This window comes from Cariama cristata, unplaced genomic scaffold, assembly GCF_000690535.1.
Source record: "Cariama cristata isolate BGI_N322 unplaced genomic scaffold, ASM69053v1 scaffold9599, whole genome shotgun sequence".
In the NCBI taxonomy this organism is placed as follows: Eukaryota; Metazoa; Chordata; class Aves; order Cariamiformes; family Cariamidae; genus Cariama; species Cariama cristata.
In genome coordinates this window covers 39,532-60,777 of record NW_009634067.1, presented here as the reverse complement: position 1 = coordinate 60,777, position 21,246 = coordinate 39,532, and the positions used below count along the sequence as shown (strand labels likewise).

Genomic DNA, 21,246 nt, shown 5'->3' with positions numbered 1-21,246 from the left:
TGCAGGAATCCGCCCCGTTCCTGCAGAGCGCCCTCCACTAGATGTCACTGCGAGTACAACGTTAGTGCTGCAGGCAGCCGACACCTTTGTCTCTTAACAGAGCAACTAACCCTATTACCTTCTTTTTGCCTCCTCATATTGAAGGCTTAGTCTGACCTTCTCTGCTAAATTTGATCTACTTCTTGCTCCAACCTGTTGAGGAAAAAAAAAAAAAAAATTAGCCTTATTACTGCATAAAGTTGTTAAATGAATCAACAAAATCTATGTACAGGCTAGAAAAATTACAACTTAAAAATAAAATGACACCTACCTGCAGCCACACACTTGCTGTTAAAGACCTAGTTAGGAATCTACTCAGATATACAAAACAGTGCTGCTTTCTTCACATCCAGTTCATCTGTTTTTAACTACTGTACTACCAATTGTCCATATTCTATCAGTAAAGCAAGAACATTTTCAAAGAAGTCTTGCAGTGATTGCACCCACAATTTTCATCTCCTACTTTGAACTCACTGAACTCAGAATTTAGAATTAAGTCAGTGCATTTCAAAGTAAGACTTCAATAAATTTGCTACAAAACATAGACAAGCTTAGCTCTTTTTTCGGAAAACCTTGTGCAGTCTCTTCTTTATAAACTTAGCTCACAGAACTTCAAAGAAGGTACCAAAATTATGCACAGCTTTCTGTGTATGTAAAATACACCATCAGTGAAAAAGAGAAGGTTTTAATGAATCACTGAACAAGTAGTTCCACTAACAGTTCTTCAGCTGCATAAAATGAAATTGCACATTTAAATTCTCAGATCTTCTTTCTGAAAATTAAAAACATCATCATACTGAATTAAGTCAGTAAGGTGAAACATATCCTACAGACAGATCCAAAAAATACTATCTACTTAGGCTGATCTTCACTGTACTGGAACTATTTGATTAAATCAGCTTGTCATAAACACTTCATGCCAAATGTATAAAGTTCATCTGAATCTTCATTTGAAATTTAAGGGGGGGGGGGGGGAATCAGATAACTGATTCCAAGTAATTCTCTCAAACCTGTATATATACGTATATACCTATCAGCAACAGTAAACAACCATTTGATTCCAATTCCATTAACCACAGCATTCTGATTCAATTTCTCTTTTACATTTGACAAAATGGAAAAAAGCTCACCTCACCAGAAATGTCAGTCTGAGACCCTGTATCCAGAGTTTGTCTAGAAAAACACAGCTGGGAGTTTACAGAGCTGGAACTCAAGTCTGGTTCAGATGTCTCAATGGTCTGGTCAAGACTGAATTTCTCTCTCAGCTTTGCAAGACTCTGTCCAGGAAACAGAGAAGGAGGTGGTATTAAAGTTCCTTTGCAATTTAGCGTGTTTGTACCAGTTTATCTCCAAAAGATGTTTACATAAGACTCCAATTTAAAAATTCTGGGTTTACTTCATATTAAGCAAACTATCCTTTTAATCAAGCAGTTGGTAGGTGACACTAAGGGTGACAAATACCTGTGACAACGTTAAAACTACTCATGTGCTTTTGTGTCTCTCATTTTTGGTTTAACTTGTCAACCGATTAAATATTTGGCTGATTAAAAAAAGATCTGCTTTCAGAAATGGAAATAGGGCAATTTAGATTTGGAAAACTTTCACTGATCTAGAAAATGGCCACACATTTCAAAAACACATCTCTCAATTTTGTCCACTTAATATTTTAAATTGTGGTTTAGAGGGACCATATGCATTGTACCTTACATATAATTTCAGAAATCTATATTCTCTGACTGACATAAGAGGGCTTTTTGAACTAGGAACATCACAGGCTTCAGTTTCTGCATCTGAAAATTGATCTTAATACTACTTTGGCTCAAAGAATTTTGAGAATCCCTTAAAAAGTATAAAATGCAAAGTATTTATCATCAGGAAAGTGAGTCATATTAAAACAAATGTACACAAAACTTACGTCAACTGTTCAAAATACCTTCATTAAATCTTGTTTTTCTCTCTCCCCTGAACTTATTGCCTTTCTGATAGACTTCAGTTCACTCAGAATGGCTTTGGCCTCACACAGTTCATACCCGCTCTGGCCTCCAGACATTTTTTGGTCAATTCTGTGGAAAGAGAGAATATTAATACCAGATACGGAAAATAATACTAACACCTCCACTGTTCTGCTTCACGCAGAAGCATAATTAGAGAACAGACGTGAAGGAGACAAGAGATACCATTTCCTGTAACAGACATGCAAAGAGGAAAAAGGAAATTGAAGTCTCCATTAAAATACTTACTACTTAATCCTTAGCAAACATGTCAAGCTATCTAACACATACACAGTGCCCAGTGAATGGCTTCTGCGGACATCAGGAAATCTCATGAAAAAATACTACTGTTGGCTTTAAAACCACCTCAGCTAAACTACTGGGGCCTTACCAAATGCAGAGACTCCATGAGCAATTTTAGTTGATCCAGTCTTAAAGACATAAGGGGCACCGAGCACTGAAGAGTCCTACACATGCTACCATGAGTAAAGCATTATTGCTGACACACTGTCAAAATTCCCAACTCCACCATAACTCTCTGCAGCACAGAAGCAGCTTTTGGGTACATCTTTCATACTATTAACTGTTTGTGATCCTTACAGAAACAGAATTTATTTAGTATTCCTCTACCCAGACCCACATCATGACATGGGCAGACAGGCAAGCTTCTTGGTACTAATCAGCCTTGCATAGAAGAAATATAACCAGCACCATTCTTGTCTCAGCTTCCCTCTCGTTCACCCTAATCCTAGGCATTAACTGTCTGGAACAGCTGTTCTGCTTAGCCAGTCACCAGGCTCTCTTTAGTCACAAAACCTCTGGATAATTAATACCATATGTCATAGATCGGATAATTTATTAAATTCCTGGGCTATCAATGATTTCAAAAACTGCAACTTGAAAATAACAAAACAAAAAGCCTCTAAACTTAGAGATAAAAAAGATATTTAATTTTTGTATTTCCATATTTACTTCAAGAAGTACAGTTTGTAAACACATTTCTCTGATGTCTAGTTTAACTGAATATTTCATAGCAACATAGAAATGACTGCAGCTGTGCTTCACAAAATTAAATCCAACAGCCATCTTCACAAAAGTCATGCATTTAGTAGAGAATACATTCTTTTATTATGCAATTGGTTTTCTGTTTTTATCATCACTCATCATATTTGCTGGAAGGCATTAACTTTGTGAGTGAGGAATGAACAAACATTTTAATGATCAGAAGTGATCTCGAGCATCCCCTGCAAGAACAGCAACTTGCACAAAACACCTGTAACGGTATTCTATTTTTCTTCCAGTTTTGTGCACCAAGCTATCAGGTTCTAAAGCAGTCTTTAAAGCTGTGACCATGTCTGTTTTCCCTTCTCCACATTTCAGTTTTTGTATAAACTAGAACTGCATTTGTGTAAGAAAATTAATTATGTGATTCAGTACTCAGATTCCTGTTCAAGGATATATTTGTTTCAGTTTGAAAGTTCCTCAAACTCTTTCATAGGTAGGCACTTACTTACTGTCTGACAACAGTCGATATTTGGTAACTTATCAGGTTACTAAGGTCAAATAGATATAGGATATGCCAACAATTGGGATCAGGAACAAACAGTTGGGTTATAGACCACATGCTGCCTAGTAATATGATGTGCCACATTCAAATCGCAACTGCTTTATTCTGTGTATAATTAAGATGGACAAGAAGGATCTCTGACATATAAGATATTCCATCATCCTGTTTTAAATTAATGGGATTAGTACTGTTTGAAAGTGGCTGACTGAATTTTAAAAACAAATGTCCATTGTGTTTCTGTGGAATGCTGTTGACAGTTTTTGAAACATGCTTTGGATTCCTATCAAAATGGCTTGTGAGCAAGCTGCTTTAAAACAATACCTCATTGTTGAATTAATATAATAAAACCAGCGTGATTGGCTAACCTTTAATCCTGGGACAGCAGCATGACTTTTTACTACCTTAAGCTTTAGAATCAATATGTCTGTCGTCTTCTAAATTTTGCTTCAAATGAAATCTGACTTATGGTTAAATAAATTCAAACAACTATCCTTTTCTCCCTTCACTCCTTGCTAGCCTTTATATATTTAAATAACAAACAAATCTTACATTTCTGATTTAGTCAAAACAAAGGAGGATAGAGACTTGACTGGCATCCTCCTAAGGTGCTGAGGATTTTCAGTTCCCAATTGACTTCAAACTCTTCATACCAGAAAAACATTTTTAATCCATTTTAACATGTCTCTAATTATGACTGGCTGTTTCCTGGATCAGATTTTTTTCCTATCACTTAAAAAAACTCTTACTGTGTAGAACCGATCTATTAAAATACACAGGCAATAGCCTACAAGTTGTTTTGGTTAGAAGTGGGAACTGAACTCCAATCTCTCAGCTCCAAATACAAATGCTCTGTCATCTTTTGCAAATCACTTCTCTGCATTTTAGTACTCTACCTGCAAGATGGAGATGCACTTCCCCTCTCCCACCTTTTGTCCATCTTCCCTATATATTCTGCAAGATCTCCAGGATAGAGATTATTACTTATCTGACAGTATGCTGCCGTACACTGGAGGTCCTGAGAAAAAGGGTAAATGAACCCAGACAATATTACATTAATGCTGCAACATTGCTTCTGCTATTGGAACTAGTGTACTAAGAACACACAGCTCAGCGTTTTACTGTGCAAATGCATCCTTAATGTATGGGTACATACCACAATATGGAAAACATCTAGCATTATTAAATTTTTGTTCACGTTAATCAAGAAAATGCACTTGTTAGCAAGGTTTCCTCTGCAGAAAGTTCTCTGTGGTGACAGTTCCAGTAATGTTTAGTATTTTAGGGCCCAACTTTGTAAATCAGGAGCAGCAGCGACTGCTCAGACTGAAAAAAAAATTCATTCCCTAATAATCCAACTGGTTAAATACTCAGAATGCTCACCCAGTTCAGCATCAGCCCTCTGGACACCAGGCATCCCAGCAACTAGAACAAAGAAAGTCAGGTCTCTAATCCTCAAATTGTGACTCATTTCAAACCCTGCAGGGTTGTGTACCATTTATAACTCTGAGAACAGCACCCTCCTCTCTCTTTTGAGCTCAGAGGTGGGGAATGAGGAAAGACAGACTTAATAATATTTTCAAATTTAAAAAAAAAAAAATAAATTTTAAATGGGACACGCAAAGCAGCTAAACTCTTCCTTGGGACCCTTAACTACTGCCCTTCTTTCTGCCTCTTTGCAACACAAGCTACCTCATGGAAAAAAAATAGGAAGGGGAACAGATTTCTCATGTTAACACTTGCCCAATAGGTTTGCCATTTCCTAACTACACCAAAAAGAGTTATTAGATTCTCATTTTTTCCCCCAATAATTTTCTCACATAAGATGGATTCAATTCTATGTCAAAAAAAGAAATTGGGCGACTTAGTCAAGCCAGTTTCAACTATTTTCTTTTACTCACTGTTGCAGCGTTTCAAAGCCCTGTTCCTTGTACAGCAGCTCTTGCTTCATCTGAGAGAGTTCCCTCTTCAGCTTCTTAACCTTGTGTGTTAAATCAAAGCAAGAGTTAGAAATTTCCTCTTGTTAAATGGCGTAACACATGGCTTTGAACAATTAATGTATTCTCTACATCAGATGAGATAAAAAGAGAAAGTAAATTGCTCTACTGACACATATTAAAAACAAAAGGATCTGTTCTCTTCCTGATGTCTATGGGCAACATGCTTTAGTATTAAAGGTACACAAGCAGATTAAATCACATTCCTTATTTGTATCGATACCACACTGTGTTATTAAACCTGAGAGAACTTTAACAAGTAATTTACTTCTCACTTGTTAAGCATGCATTTCAACTGTCCTACAGGGACATGCCTGTTTATTTCTAGGCTTATTATATTTTCACTTTTTCATTCCAGGAAGCTCTCAAGTCATTTGCACTGTAAAAGACAAAGTGTGAACTCCTTTTTTTTTGTTGTTTTTTTTTTTTTTTTAAACTATGAACCGTCCTTTCTTATAAAGCTTTACAGACATTGGATCCCTAAATATATAATTCACATTCATTTAATTCAAAGACAGCAATCACTAAACACATTTGGATCACAAATATATTTGTCTATTTAATAGAAAATGCCTTTGGCAAAACATTCCCTACTTTCCCTAAATTTGCATGCTCGATTGCTTTTTAATCTTAATATTGCTATTTCAGATGTTAGCATATATGAGTACACTACAAAATATTTATGAATCAAGATTAAATAAAAAAATCCTCCATGTAATTTTTTTTTATGCCATACTTCCCAAACATACTAAAATAAAGTTTCTAGACCGCCTATAAAGGAGTGTACTTTAACACAAATTAAAATGAATCCTCAGCATACACAGAGACAGAAATGCCTCCCTGAAGTGTGGAGTCTCCAATTTTGGTACTTCTACATCTATTCCTGGCTCTACATAATAGCCAGCTATTGCTAGGGGTTTTAACTTTCCAATCAGTAAGGTGAAAAAAGGAAAAGCCTGCTGAAGTCCCCATCTCTCGCCTACCATTGTGAAATTCTTGCTTGTTTTCATATAGGTCCTCAGATATTCAACTCTTTTGAAAAATGGATTATATTAAAATGAAGGATTTTGACCACTTTAACTGATATTAATTTCAAAATATGTCTCCAAGATTTTTTGTATCCAAAACCCCTTAGACTTCCTACTCAGTGCTATTCTTCAAATTGAAAGGAAAAAAAAAAAGTGAGATTCCCAACATGCCAGGTGACTAAAAGTACTGAGCACGAGCAGCTGCTGTAGTTTTCCAAAAGACTTAAAATACTTTGCATGTCTAAAATAACCAGTGATTTGCGGGGTCTTCGTATAGGTTTGTGAATGATACTTAGGCATTCAAGTTTGCCACTCCTGGATAATGAATTTTGTGTGACAGAAATAAAATGCTTTCAATTTCCATTTTCTCCAGAGCAAAATCTGTTCTCTAGACAAGGGATAAAGTTCAGGCTTTTGGAAGCTATCATCACTAGTTGCTTTACTTGACAGAAAACTGTTTTTATTTTGACTGTACTGAATAGCTAGCATGATAGATAGACAATGTCTCTAAGTACACATTCAGCATTCCTTAACAATTTCTTCCCTGACTAGCACAAAAACCCCAAGAATAATCTCTAAAGTGTTTTGATCAAGGTTATAGAAAATGACCAGATATCACCTCTATGTTCCAGGTAAAGCAATGTCTAAAACATGAAAGAAGGCTCAACTTTTCTGAGAAATACAGAATGGCTAAACTTTTTTTTTTTTTTAAATCAGAGATGTGAATTTATAGTAATAGCAGAAGGCACACTTGATTTCAACTTAGAAGAGTGCATCTCTCAGAAACCTTTACGTTTTTCCTCAAGATCATCTTCTAAGTGTCCTCTCCTGTAATTCATCATAATTTCATTATCAAGAAATGTGAGTTAGGCACATTATCCTAGAAGGACATGGTCTACATCATAATATAGACTCTATGTTTACTAAATCATACTTGCATTGAACTAGTCTTGTGCCTCTTGTCTTCTCCTTCAAAACTTTCATATAATTCCTGCTTTTTCACAACTCTTCACTTCTTTTATCCTTCACCCCCTTCCTACTGCTTCTGCACATCATCTGAAGTCACCTGACAGGCCTCTTGCTTCCTCTTTTTAACTGCATCTTCAAGCAGGCTCCTGTGCTAAGCCCCTTCTATTCCCAGCACTCGAATACTAATGGAACAATGACGACAACTCCTCCCGCCTTGTTAATTTATAAAGGTGCATCCCCTACTCACTGCACATGCATAAAACATACTGTGATCACATATGCTTTGTGTTGTTTGAATTATCTTAACTGGTTACTAATTAAGACCCCAAATGGCCCCATTCAAAGTCCACTGCAGGATCACGATCCTTCGATTTTAATCTTGTGAGAAAGGTTTCTCTTCTCCTGCTTATTTCATTTAACAACCGTCTGGTTTCTGTCGTATTTTCTCCATGACCTATTGCTCAATAGGCAATTCATGTATCCAAAAGGCTCCACATGCATATATTAAGCACAGCTAACAAGGAAAAGGCCAAAGGCCAATTCAGAACTTCCTCGAATGCTGTTTCCCCCTTCCAGCCACCATTAACCTGATGATACCAGTAAGCCTCTGCCAGTGCAAGAGAAAGAGAAACGAGTTTACTACAACTGACCTAATAGTTCACTAAACAATGTGCAAATTTTAACTAGCTAGCTAGCAGCCTACTAATGACTAACTTTGTTTCCCATTAAGTCCACGCATGCATATACTGTAAAATGCCAAAAGGTGGCATATTAGCAAGCATCCTCAAACATTCAAAGAAGGGTAAACTATGATAATAGTCATACCTCTCATACCATCTTCCATGAAAAACACTTTCCAGCCCTAGCATCACAGGGCTCCACTTTTTCTTATCTCAATGATTTTCATATCCAGTGGCTTTGGATCACAACACACTTTATGCTGATACAGATATTCTTGGACTGCACCCTTCTAAACTCTGCAGACAAGATTCAGGTCACCTATTTTAGGCACATATGCAACTTGGACTTTGCAATGCCAATATATCAGGTGTTGCGAACCAGCAGGATATTAGGCTCCTTGACTCCAAGAAACAACAAAGAGAGGAAAGCATCTCCAAAAAAATGAATTACTGTGATTAAAACTTCTGCCTCTCTCCTCAGTGAACAAATTTTAGGTCTACAGCCAAGAGGTGATTCAGTGTTTCTGCATCTTGAGCTGGGAGGTGGTCAGAGCTAAGTAACATGAAGAACTGAGAACATGTCTGAATCTTCTCTTTGACTTGTAGGTGACTATATTTAAATTTGGTCGTGTGTTTTGTTCCTCAGCAACATTGTTAATTTCCCAAATATACTAGTGATCCCCTTGCCAAGGGGAACATCTGTTACTGCTCCACTCATTTCAGAAAGAAGCTCTCGCCTTGTCTTTTCAGTCTTGCTCCTGACAGGGTCCTTACTGCTGTTGGTTCTCCCTACTAAACTTATAAAATTTTTCCTCCCACCTCCTCCAGTGTTGAAATAAGTTCTCTCACTAACCACTTTCCCTTCTCCTTAAAGGATAAGGGACTAGAAACTGAGATTGATAAAGATGAACAGGTGTACAAGCAGTCAGGAGGGCAACCTCTGGATACCAGTTTTACAGTGTATTCCATCCCTGATTTATATTGGGTTTTAAAATTTTAATGAGCTATTCCACAGTTCCTTTTAAACATTAATTGTTTAGATTCCTTATCGTAACACTTACTCCAGGTGAAGGAGGATGTTACTCTCAGAGGCTTCTATGAGTGCTGCTCTGTGCAGAAACCAGGAGGGGGCAACGGAAGAGCTGAGTAACCGCTGTCACTTGTGCTGCTTCTGCTCCCTCAGAGTCTCTATTCCAGCCCTCATCGAAGGACTATGCTGTGAAGTGCTGCCTTTTCAACCTGCATGGTTTGATCTAATTTTTTGCATTACTAACTACAGAAAGCCTAGGCTATCCATAGAGCATTATATGCCACACCTTCAATAAATGAACTCCCTATATAGATTTTAAATGTCTTCCACACCATTTCCTCCTTATTCAAGATAAATTCCCTAGGGACTAACCTGTGAATGAAAGTACTTTATATGGAGTCTGTTAGTGACCATACTGAACACAGCTGACCAAATAATGGATTTTTGTTCTTTAGCAATTTCGAAATGCGAACACAAACTTTCATTCTTGATCCGAACTGTTTCACTTTGACAAAACAGAGCAAAGTTTCACACCATTATTGAAAAGTGTTTTTTTAAGCCAACAGAAATTTGTGAGGTAGCTCATAAACTTTGCACACAGAATTCAAATGAGTATGAGTTAAGCACTCTCACCCTTAATCTTGTAGTGGAGATTTCAGCCTTCAGAATGTCAGGGTCATACTTTGTGCTTGATGAGGAGCCCGAGAACACTTTTTTAAAAATACAATAAAAGAACAAATATTTAAGTACTTTTAAAGCATTAATTAGTCCTTTCCTTGATGAATCCACATTGATTTAATAAACTACAAAGTGCAGGAAAACATGTAATACTTAAAAAAAAAAAAAAGTCCTTTTATAGAGTAGTCAGCACTACGGGATGGCAATAATTAATGAATAATTGAAATTCCCCACCACCACTATTTGGTACCTCTCCTCCTTTGCTTATTGCAGCATCCTAAAGTAGCACCTCACTCTCCCTGGCTTACTCTCCCTTGCTTTCTGTTCCCATTCTTCTAGCTGAGCCATCTTGCAATCACCTCTCCCTGGAAGTTCTAATTTCTATGGAGATTTCTGGAAAGCAGAAGAAGATTTATGCAGAAGCCTCAGAGGTCTGCCACTCAGTTCTTCCGCAACTGTACACGTTACTTTTATCACGCTATTTATAAGAGAGATGCCTGCCCAACAGCAGGCCTCTGACAGCACTTCACCACATGCAATTCCTTGCCCAACATTGTAACATGTATCTCTAACTTCACCCCTGATGACAGCACATAGGGTACAAAATTATTGTATGCTATTCTTATAAAGCAGTAACAAATTCCCTTTCTTGGTCTACTGCAGACACCTGTCAACACAGTAGGGTCATTTCAGTATGCAGGCATGAAGTGCAAGAGATCCTATTTACTTTGAACCTACATTTGGCAGAATTTTGTTCTGACAAACTGCATGACAAAATAGATTTCAGAGCCAACTGCTCTAAACCACGGTTCAAAGGAGTTCAATTGTATCAGAGAGAAGAGGGTTCTCTCCAGCAGAATATCTTTATATTAAATAAATAAAAGAAAAAAGTAGGGATGCTCTCTCTAAAAAAGCAAGAGTACAAGGTGTTCACAGCAAACCTTGAAAACTCACCCTAAAGAGAAACAGGATCCCCTGCAAGGCACAGATCAAAGAAGTTACATTGTATTCTCTACTGTACTTACAGCTTGTACGAGAGCTTGATTTTTCTTTGTAGGCATCATTCAACCGTACATACTCATCCAGTGCAAGTGCTAGCCTCTGTTCTTTCACCTGGTACAGCTCTTTCTGAGTACTGAGAGCATCCTGGGCTATGGTAAGATAATCTTTTAACATTCTCTCTTGTTCTTGCCTCCATTGTTTCCTGGGATCTTCTATTTGTGTTGTTTCTTTATAAGAGAAAAAAAAAAAGGATTTAAAGAGACCTCTGCTGAAATTCATTGACAACTAAATTGTTTCTTTGCTTGTGATCCACAGTTATAGAAGTCTAAACCACAGCTTGCCTTTGGTTACTAAGCAGATGCTCAATTTTATTTAAGTTTTTCTTTGCCACAATGGAGTGTGTAAGAAACAGTACTTAAGAGATCAATTGCAAAATTAGGAATTAGGGTGCAAGAGGTAAACGCTTATGTAGATCATTCCCACATCTTCAACCTTTAATTAGTAACATCCTAAAACTCAAGAAAAAACTTATTTTTTGCATCAGAGTATTTGAAAATAATGGGATCAATAAAGTCTTTCAATGGCATCTTAAAATCGAATGCATTTCTGAACAAAAACAAAAAGTAATCTTAGTTACTACTTTTTTTTCAACCACTCTCCTTCCCACTTCATTAATTTTTACAGCCATATGTTATTCATGTTTTATAGTGGTTATGTCTCTCCTTTCCCTCTACGAAAACAGTTTTATCTTTTCCCCTGTAACTGAACTAACAGATCATTAACTCTCCAGATTATCTCACCTAACTCTATTCTCTATCCCTGCTAGGCACCTGATCCGAGACACAACTTTCTTTTATGGTCAATAGACAGAGAGGGCCATCCCCAGGGGCCACTTCACTCCATCAAAAACAGGTGCCCAAGATACATGGGACCAAACTGCCCTTCTGAGGTGTCTACATCTTTCCACTGACTACCCAGGTAATATAAAGGAGTAGGCTGGAACAGGTCCTTAATTCACAAAGGGCTTCAGGTCAACCATTTTGACTCCAGCAGCCACACAGAAGACACACTTGCATAGAATGCACAGACAAGAGGATAAGACATAACAGTGGTACCTATTAAGGAAGTATGTGATGAGATCAATCTAATGCTAAGTTTTAAGATTTTTATTTTTTAAAATGTAAACATGCAAAGAGGAAGACTTAAGGCTGCAGGTCAATCTTATCATTAGTATTTCCTGACTTAGTTCAGCACTTTTTGAAGCTGTACAATGAATAATCTTCCTTTGTTTTTGTACTTGGTACAACTTTATTCTCATAAGACATAGCCATGAAAAGTTTGAAATCTAAATGCAAACGTGCACCACACTGTATTTTCTTTGTAAGTTCCATACTATAAATCTACATATAACTATACAGATAAAAAGTACCATTCAGTACCAAAGTATTTAAGTGCAAAGTATTCAGAGGTTTTCTGCAAAAAGGAGGAGGGAAGTTTATTCTCTGGATTAGATTTCTGCCACTTCAGTTCTCTGAATTGCCTTACTGTGAGAACTGGGGGGGGGGGGGAAATGGGAACATGTGGCTGAAGACATGAGCGGGAAAAAAAAACCACTGCAGAAGCAATATGGTTGCTGTAAACTGTAGCTGAAGAGCACTCTTGGGGAGAAGGCACTCTTAACTTCATATATGAAAACAGATTTTGTAACAGCAAAAGCTGATAAGGACAGGTTCTGGTTAATAACAGTTTCCCATGTTGATTAACTACCACTTTTTCAAAAGCCTTTTTTGATGTTAATATCACTTCAATCAAAGAGACATGCAAATAAAAAGAAACATCACATAAAACCAACCCTGTAGAATCCTAAGCTGACAATGTCTATGGAACTACTGATGCTTTTAAAAACAAACAAATAATTACACATACACGCCCCCATCACCATTTACAAACATGACAAGCTTTTGTATTTTTGCTTGGGAAAGGTATTTCTTAGACATACGCAATGGATGTGTAGAGATTATAAATCACATAAACCCAAGCGTGTGCATAAAAGATTAAAGCAGAGAAGCTTTGCACACAGTCGGTTTTCCAATAACCTCAACAGGAACGCTCTCCAAAAAACTAACTATAGCTATGGACAGACACGCACACATATATTCATGTTTAGAACCACCTGCTCTTTTCCACAAAGATATCAGGCATACAAAGCAGCAAATCGATACCTTTTCTCTCCTAAACGGTCAACACATGTCCCTATCTGTGGCCACTTACTGCTGTTGTGCTTTAACACACCTCCACACTCACAGTTATTTACACAAGATAAGAAGTGCTGGTTTCCAGAGCTGTCCTTTTTTGTGAAGCAGGATGAAGAGCATGAAGCAGGATTCTCATGGGTCAATGATCAAATAGGATAAATGCAGTTATGTTGGGTTTTTAGAAGAATGTAATGATGTGATTGTGTTCTAAGAGTGCAACCAGCAGCCACCGAATAATCTGACAAGATTGGAAGATCTCATCTTCGAGCATGTTGTAGGTAATTGCCTTGTAGGTTTTAAGTGAGGATTGCTCAACATGCAGCCCAAAGACCAAATGTAGCCTGCAGAGTTCTAAAACGTGGCCTACAGATGCCCTGTCCTTGTGACTGCAAGAGAAGGACAAAGCTGATCAACAAAGCAGATTATTTCGTATTGCTGACAAATGCAATCAAACGTTTCCTTTTTGTCTGTCCAAGCTGCGTGTGCAAAACAATACTATGATTATATGAGCTAACATCTTTTATACTGATAGTCATAAACGAGTTAAAGGTGACCTTGCATTTTAAAAATTACACAATGTAACTTCAGCATACTGAGGTTTCAGCATTTGCCTGCGTAGGTACATTGACTGGTCAACTTATTCTCAGCCAATTCTATCTGCATGCATTTTATTCCAGAACGAACGCTCAGTCAGGACAATACATATTCCTGGAAAAAACAAAGCAGCACTGGAATGACTATCCCAGAACTGTTACTCAACTTTCATCAAGCAGAGAAGGCTCTGGAGTATTTTTCACTCTATTTCTTCTTAAATATTATGAAGTGGAAAACCCAAATAAGGATATCACTTGTTTGGCAAGTTGTTGATATCTATATATAAACGTGTGCCTGTGCAGCAGCACCATATGCTTGTTCATCTATAATTTTCAGTTGTCTCCATTTTAATCAGTAGGTTTAGCCCACAGAGAAAAACAGCAAAGACAGAACTATGGACAATATTTCTGGTGGTTTAGTGCTGCATTTTGAGAAGTGTGTTCATTTGAACACAGGTACCTTCCAAGAGCAAATAAATTTTTTTTAAAAGCAGAGTTCTTTCAAAAACAAGTATTTATACTTCTCAGAGCAGAGCCTCACAAAGATAAGGATTTTTTTTCCTTGGATGAGAATGTTTTAAGCACCTGCTCTTAAGGTTAAACTTGTACACATAAGAATATTATTGGGACAGTTACATGCGTGTCGTTGAGGGAACAGCTTGCTGAACATTTCAAAATGAGATGTGAAGACCTTCATGCTTAAACCAGAGTGAGATTTAAACCACAAAGAATGTCCAAACATTTCCCTACCCTTATTATTCAACAGCTGATGTAAAATGAACTTGGGAGATCTCATTCCTTTTTTTAGGGCAGATAAATGTTTCCACTGGTGACTGCAACAGGATGCCTTACAACCGTATCTGCAGCAGGTACAAATCATGCAACAAGCAGGTTGCTAGCTAGACAGACAGGGAGATGTTATTGCTGGTGCTCAGGTGAAGAATAAGCACTGGTTATGAACACTGGACAGATCCGTAGGGTTGCATCTGTTCTAGAAAATGCTAACTGGACTTCAATCATCAGCAGTGGAGAACAAACAAAGCATCCCCCTGGGCACGACCCCTCTCACACTTTCTGCATCACCAGATAGTTAAATCCAAGAGTTCAGCTGCTTCTTGTAGAGAAAATGAGGAAGATATACTGGCTACCATTTTCCGTGGCATAAACTTAGATATGAACTAAAGAAATCTCCTTAAAATGGATCTTTAAACAACTAAGAGTTGTACGTCAGGCTCTATCAAGAGCACTGCATAGATTAAAAAAAAAAATCTTTATATATGAACTTCCTCTGGTCAATCACAACGCAAAATAATGATCCATAGTAACAGAACGAGGAGGGTGGCGGCGTGCCTAATAATCAGGTTGCACATTCCTAACTTGACTTGGTTTTAGCGTCATTTGGCAAAGCCACTTGCAAACCAAAATTACTCAATTCTATTAAGAGATCTTGATTTAAAACCAGTTAATTTAACTTTAAACCCATTACTGCAAGTGCGTAGTTAATAAATTTCTAAAAAATTATAAACAAGCAATTTATTTCCTCCTATTTTTAAAGATCTGAGTGACTACCCCCACTGACGAGGGAAACTCTGCGAGACAGAAAACACTTGTGGTCTCGCCCAGCGGAACCGCACAAGCGGCAGGATGGCACGCTCCACCCAAGGATGTTCCTCTGGGCTGAAATGATCCCAGCCCTGTAACACAGAAGAGGAAGCTGTGCTGGGTTTAATCATGCTGCTATTCATGAAATACACTCTTCCTGGCTCATTGCCAGCAAGGTTTGATGCTGCACTTAAACACACAAAAAATTTGGGTCAAACAGTAATTCAAAACCAAAATGCCAGGACTGACTTTATGCCTGGCGAAAGTTTTATTTTTTTTAGCTAGGACTTGCTTCAAGGGCAGCAATGTTATGCATGCTCTGTGTCACTATACGTAAGATATATATTATACACAGGATATAGGCGATAGTCAGGCATGCCATTTTTTTAAATGAGATATTTTCATATACTAAATTCCTGTCTGCTACCAAGAAGCGCTGCCAAATTTTTACAGTCTACTCGAACAGAAGGAAACTATTACCTTATCAGCAGTAGATCGTATTTCCCTAAAGGACATGAAATTAAAATCCCACTAGAAAATCCCACAGGGAAGGGAATGGCTCCCTGACGCCCTACTGCTAGACATGAGAGAATTGGACATTTTACTACAGGATTAACAATATGTGGAAGCAATAGTTTTCCAACATCTCCCCTTGCCAAACAAAATAATAGCCTCGATTGGCTCTAGAATGACCCACATGTAAGCTGTGTTCAGTCAGACACGTTGCATTTAGGCAACACAGAGAACAAGTACTCTCAAGGGGTCCCACTAAAAAAAATGCTGGAGATGCCAGATTGCTACTTGAGAAGGATACATACATAGGAAGAGACAAAATAGTGACATTATACTTTTCATCCTGAAGATGGAACTCTTGTCTGTTTAAACACATGTCCATATTATTCCAGTTTGTAAATATAGCAGAATCACCATCCAGAAGAGAGACTATTCCAAGGGAAACTAGTTGACCTGGCTAGAAATGAGGACCAGAGACTTAAGATCTGTAGGGAGGAGAGCAGAGGGGAGTCGTGTGTCACAGCTGGAGCTGCTGTAATAGCCCTCCTTTTTGGCAGTGATGGTTTCCACCATGTCGCCTCAACCCACACTCCCCAACATTACACATTCACATGTTCTCTTTTCCACAGCACAAAGCCTATTTGATGCACTAAACCCAATCAAACACTCACTGGCTCCAAAAGATAACATGAAAGCAGTTACATCGTGTTCTGGCAGGTTAGGTGAGTTGTGCCATGTTACCAAAGGTCTAATGAGCCAGTATAGAGGAGGAAGAACAACCCAGCTGGGGAAGGAACCAGCCATCCCTTTTTTGGCAACAGCAAGCCTACTTAGGGATCCAGTCATCCATTAGAATCTTAAGTATGGATCTACTCATCAAATACCATGCACCTTCTCCCTCATATACTAACTTACAGAAAAGTTTCCAGACCTGGAAACCAGGGCTACTATAAAGACAAGAGGTGGCAAAACTGCAGTTGCTGAGCCCTGAAAAGAGGGTGGTTCTGACAGATGCAGAAGTGTGCCGCACACAGCTGGCTGTGCTCTCTGCTGCACTAGCGCCTCAGCTTGACACTCTGTGTCAGGGTGGCAATTTCTCTGCCTGAAATAGTAAGCGATGAAAAGGTAACTCCATTACACCTGACATCTCTGGTTATCTTGCATAATAATTGCAGGACTACTACCTCCAACCAAACAGAACCCTGCCTTCAAGAGAGTAACACAGGCCTCCAAACCCCGAACCCAATAGTTGAGTACATTCAGGATTCCTCATCACTGATGCTTCTGCTGAAGAAAGTGCACAAGCTAAATCCAGATTGGTTTCTGAACAGCCCCCAATGCCTTTGCAGTGGTAGGATTACATCCTACTCCACAGAGGTGGTTTGAGAAGGAGGGGATACCTGGAAAGCAGCCTACCACATGCTGGAAAGGGGTTGCAGGCAAGCCAAACTGGGGCCAGCTGCAGCAAGGGAGAATCAAGATTTCAATGGTATCTCACGCAAAAATATCTCAAGATGGCACAAACAAAATCAACAACCACCCTCTGACATGGAACATCAGAGGAAGAAAAACAGTGTCTGATATCAACCATCACAGGATAATACAAATTAGCTAGTGGTGGGTGGTGAAGGCAATTTTATCAACAACATGACGTAATCACTATGGATATGTTTATTCTACAAGTATATCCGACGTTTCTTGATAAACAAACTGGCTTTCAAATCTCCAGTACTTTTGCCTGAAATCAGACAAAAATATACTTAGGAAAAAAAAAAAAAAGAGTGCAAATAGTACTTCATTGTACTTCAACTGGCATAGTAAATACTGCAGGCAACCAAGATGCAAGTCTTAAGCAACAGCAAAGGAGCAAATGCACTAGCACTAGTTTCAGGGAGAACAACCAAGTGTTACCGGACTGGCTTAGGAATGCACTTTATTGTTTACATACCAGAGGCTTTCTGAATGCATTTTTTTTTTTTCCTTATTCCTCCCCCCTTCCCCCCCTTTTTAAAATACTTACAATTCAAACAAGAAAAGCAATTTGTACCCAAAAATTTCAGGAAGAATTCACAAAGAAATATCATTTCACACTGATATATTTATTCAATAGGTACGTAAAAATAAATAATAGCACATTACAGAGACAGCAGTTTCAGTAAGACCGTGCAGCCCAACAAGATGACATATAGAGTGTCTTAAAAGTTATCTAACACGTTGCTGGATACTCAGAGAAAATCACATTCTACCACACAGTAAGATGGAATATGGGTTCTAAAGAGAGACACGGAAGAAAATTAGGTTATTCACAGTATGCTCTGAACTGAGCTCTCTACAGTTTGTTTCCTGCCATAGAACTTACACAGAAAAAAATGCCTCCTCTCTTCCAGACACCTTCTTCACTTTCCATAAAATAATTCTGTGCTTGAATTTGAGTAATGAGAGAAAATGAGAACATTTTCCAGTTATACTGTGCAAGCATGAGCAGATTTCCAAGAAATATTTATTCAGAGATTTTTACAAAGAAATATTGAACACGTTATCCTTATGGCACATTAGTTTCCTCCAGATATTGAGTAGCATATGCTCATGTATCTCAGCGTCAAATGTAGTAGAAACTCTGAGCATTTTGCTCTACATTATCCACTAAGTAGGTAAATGTTCTACTGCTATGCTATCAGAACTAAGACATAAGAAAAACATCCAAGTATGATCTTTACATAAAAGTCAGCAGCTAAAATCATCTTTAATCCAGAGCCTTCATTGCTCGAGCCCTCCTTCTGTAGCCAGCATGCACCAGATTATTCTAATTCCTTCCGATAGCCAGTGCGCAGAGAAGATACTTACCTATACGTAAGATTCAAAATAAGATATACTGCACTTGGGTTTTCACCATGTGTGTTTGCTGACAGTAAAGAGTCTTCACAACAGTTTCCCAAATGCCTGCCTGTTACCACTTGCTTAGAAGACAGTGACAGGTCGTGGAACAAACAGTGCACATTTATGATCATGATACACCAATTCGACCCCCTCAAGCTAATGGTAATTGCAGACTCATGGCGGGATTTTCAGATTTCTTCCTTGTCTGAAAATAGAGTCTGGCATACTTTCATAGATGCAGATGTACTGGAGTCTCAGGCTGGAGCAGAGAAGAGTCAGTCTATCCACAAAAATCCCTGTGTTAGATAAACCAGTTGCACAGACGTAAACTGCCATGAAAGCCTTTAAGATTACAACAAGAAATAGAGTATCTGTAGTTAAAATATTGTGTTATAAGTGTCAAGCAGTGTAGGTAAATAGCTAGGCTTTGAAATTTTAAGAAGGAAGGAAACCAAGTCGGCAAACAGGGACCTACAATGAATTCTATTCTTGAGCTAAGCAGACACAAATCCCTCCACCTCTATCCTTCCTGATCTTTTAGCATCATTCTGACTCAATTTTCTTTTTTCTTTGTGGATGAAACAGTGGTAGAAAGCAGTCTCTGGGAAAGGTGCCTTCAGGCTTCCAAAGTGGACAATTAAAACTAAGTAGGGAGGAGCTGCAGAAGCAGAGAAGGTAGATGTTCAACTCTGTTTTGAAGGAAAGTGCTTGGAGTGGAGGGCAGGGAGAAAACCCATCATATTGAATACAAAGTACAGAGTGGCAAAAAGAAAGCGATGTGATGGTCTGAAATACTGCTGGGCTAGGAGTAGCTATTCTTTCCCATCCTTATCTTTTAAATACTGTCATTCAGTTCCTTTCTGTTACCTTTGCCACATTACTAACAGTAGAGTGCATATTTTAGAGTTTAACTAGACCAATGCAATGAAGAAAACAACCACTTGCCTGGTTACTCCTAAGCCTGAAAATAAGAACTAGAAGTAAAGAGGATAAGTTATTTAGGAATATGTAGGGTGCTGAAGGCAAGGCAGAACTTGTCCCAGGCCAGGATTTCCTCAGGCTACTCATGTCAAGCCAGAAGTAGAAGTTTCTCTTTCTTGCTCCCATTACCTCCACAGCTGTTCATCTACACACATCCCATGCGACGATCCAGATCAGAAAACCTGAGCAGTTGGGGGAAGGAAGAGGAGGTGGGGAACGACAACTCACACACCTCAGGAAGCAGAGTGCTTCCCTGTTGTCCGTGTTTACTACACATCCTCACACTGACACAATGTGAGGGCAGGAATCAGAGCAAGCAACGACTGCTACTTCAGTTGTCACCGCCGTCCGAGAAGTGCACCTGGCAATCACAGCCTCAGAGTCAAAACAGCTTCCTGGCAAGCCTGCACAGGGCACGGAACAGATGAAAGTTCAAGGATGTCATTTCAAAATACCTTTAACCAGTGCCACCATGAAAAGCAGCAGTCCCCTGTCTCTTCCACCTGACTGTTCATTCATATCCTCAGGTCACCTTCCCTCTCTTGCTTGCACAAATAGGGGTGTGGAAAGGAGAACAAATAGCAACTCTTTTTTTCATACCGGATTAGTTTCAACTCGAATCAGCTCCCTGATCTGATTCACTGTCTGGCCATGCAAATGTTCATGCCAGTATAAGCAAAAAACATTGCAGGGACAGAACAAAAGGCCAGAGGTAGCAACAGAGCAGGACCAATTCTTTCAGAGATTATATCAGCTTAAAAGTGTTTGCAAATTCAATCTCTAAGAGCATAAATGTTTGCACCTCAGCCACTTAATGCCTGATGTTAAAAACCCTGCTGAAGAATTGGAAAAATGTGAAGGTGATGACTTTGCCTGTAGATATAGGAAATAAAGTGGGGTAATAGGTTCGTGTTGTTTTTGGTATTGCCTTGAGTTCCTAACCATGTTATTTAGCAAAATTAGTAAATGTTAGCAAATTAGACAGCTGAAGTAGAGGAAAACACAAGCACATATATACAATAATGATTATAAGAGTGAACAGCATAAGCTAAAAAAAAAAATATCTTTCGACTCTCCCAAACCACAGTAAGAAGGATCCTGCACGAAAGGGACTCCACAGTCCCTGAACATGGAATAATATCCCTTCAGTTATCCCTCTAACAAAGGGCGCTACAGAACCACAGGGTAAGCATTTAGGTTCTTAAGGTATTAGCTACCCACATCATATGCATGTTCTGCCTTGCCAGATGGCCTGTAATCTGGTCTCCCTTGAAGCTGAAAGCATCACATTAAAACTCCTAATTGGGGTAATATATTCATAAAGTAATGACCTCAGTCAGTCTTTCTCAAAGTGGGTTACATCATCCAAAAGGATCATGAGTAAGCTCTAAGGCAATCAGTAAGAGCTAGAAAAAAACCCCAAACTGTATTTGAAAAAAAAAAAAAC

The 21,246-nt window shown here is 38.5% G+C and overlaps 1 protein-coding gene across 1 annotated transcript in view; it reads right to left on the bottom strand.

Annotated features, from left to right (window-relative positions):
• WWC2 (WW and C2 domain containing 2) overlaps positions 1-21,246 on the bottom strand; it is a 63,428-nt gene that overhangs the window by 38,444 nt on the left and 3,738 nt on the right. The window contains exons 2-7 of the mRNA XM_009707027.1: positions 11,002-11,205; positions 9,932-10,008; positions 5,496-5,575; positions 1,973-2,102; positions 1,170-1,316; positions 119-192 (exon numbers count right to left, since the gene is read on the bottom strand). Coding sequence (XP_009705329.1) covers positions 119-192; positions 1,170-1,316; positions 1,973-2,102; positions 5,496-5,575; positions 9,932-10,008; positions 11,002-11,152 — 659 coding nt within the window. The 5' untranslated portion in view covers positions 11,153-11,205. The remainder of the gene's footprint in view (positions 1-118; positions 193-1,169; positions 1,317-1,972; positions 2,103-5,495; positions 5,576-9,931; positions 10,009-11,001; positions 11,206-21,246) is intronic.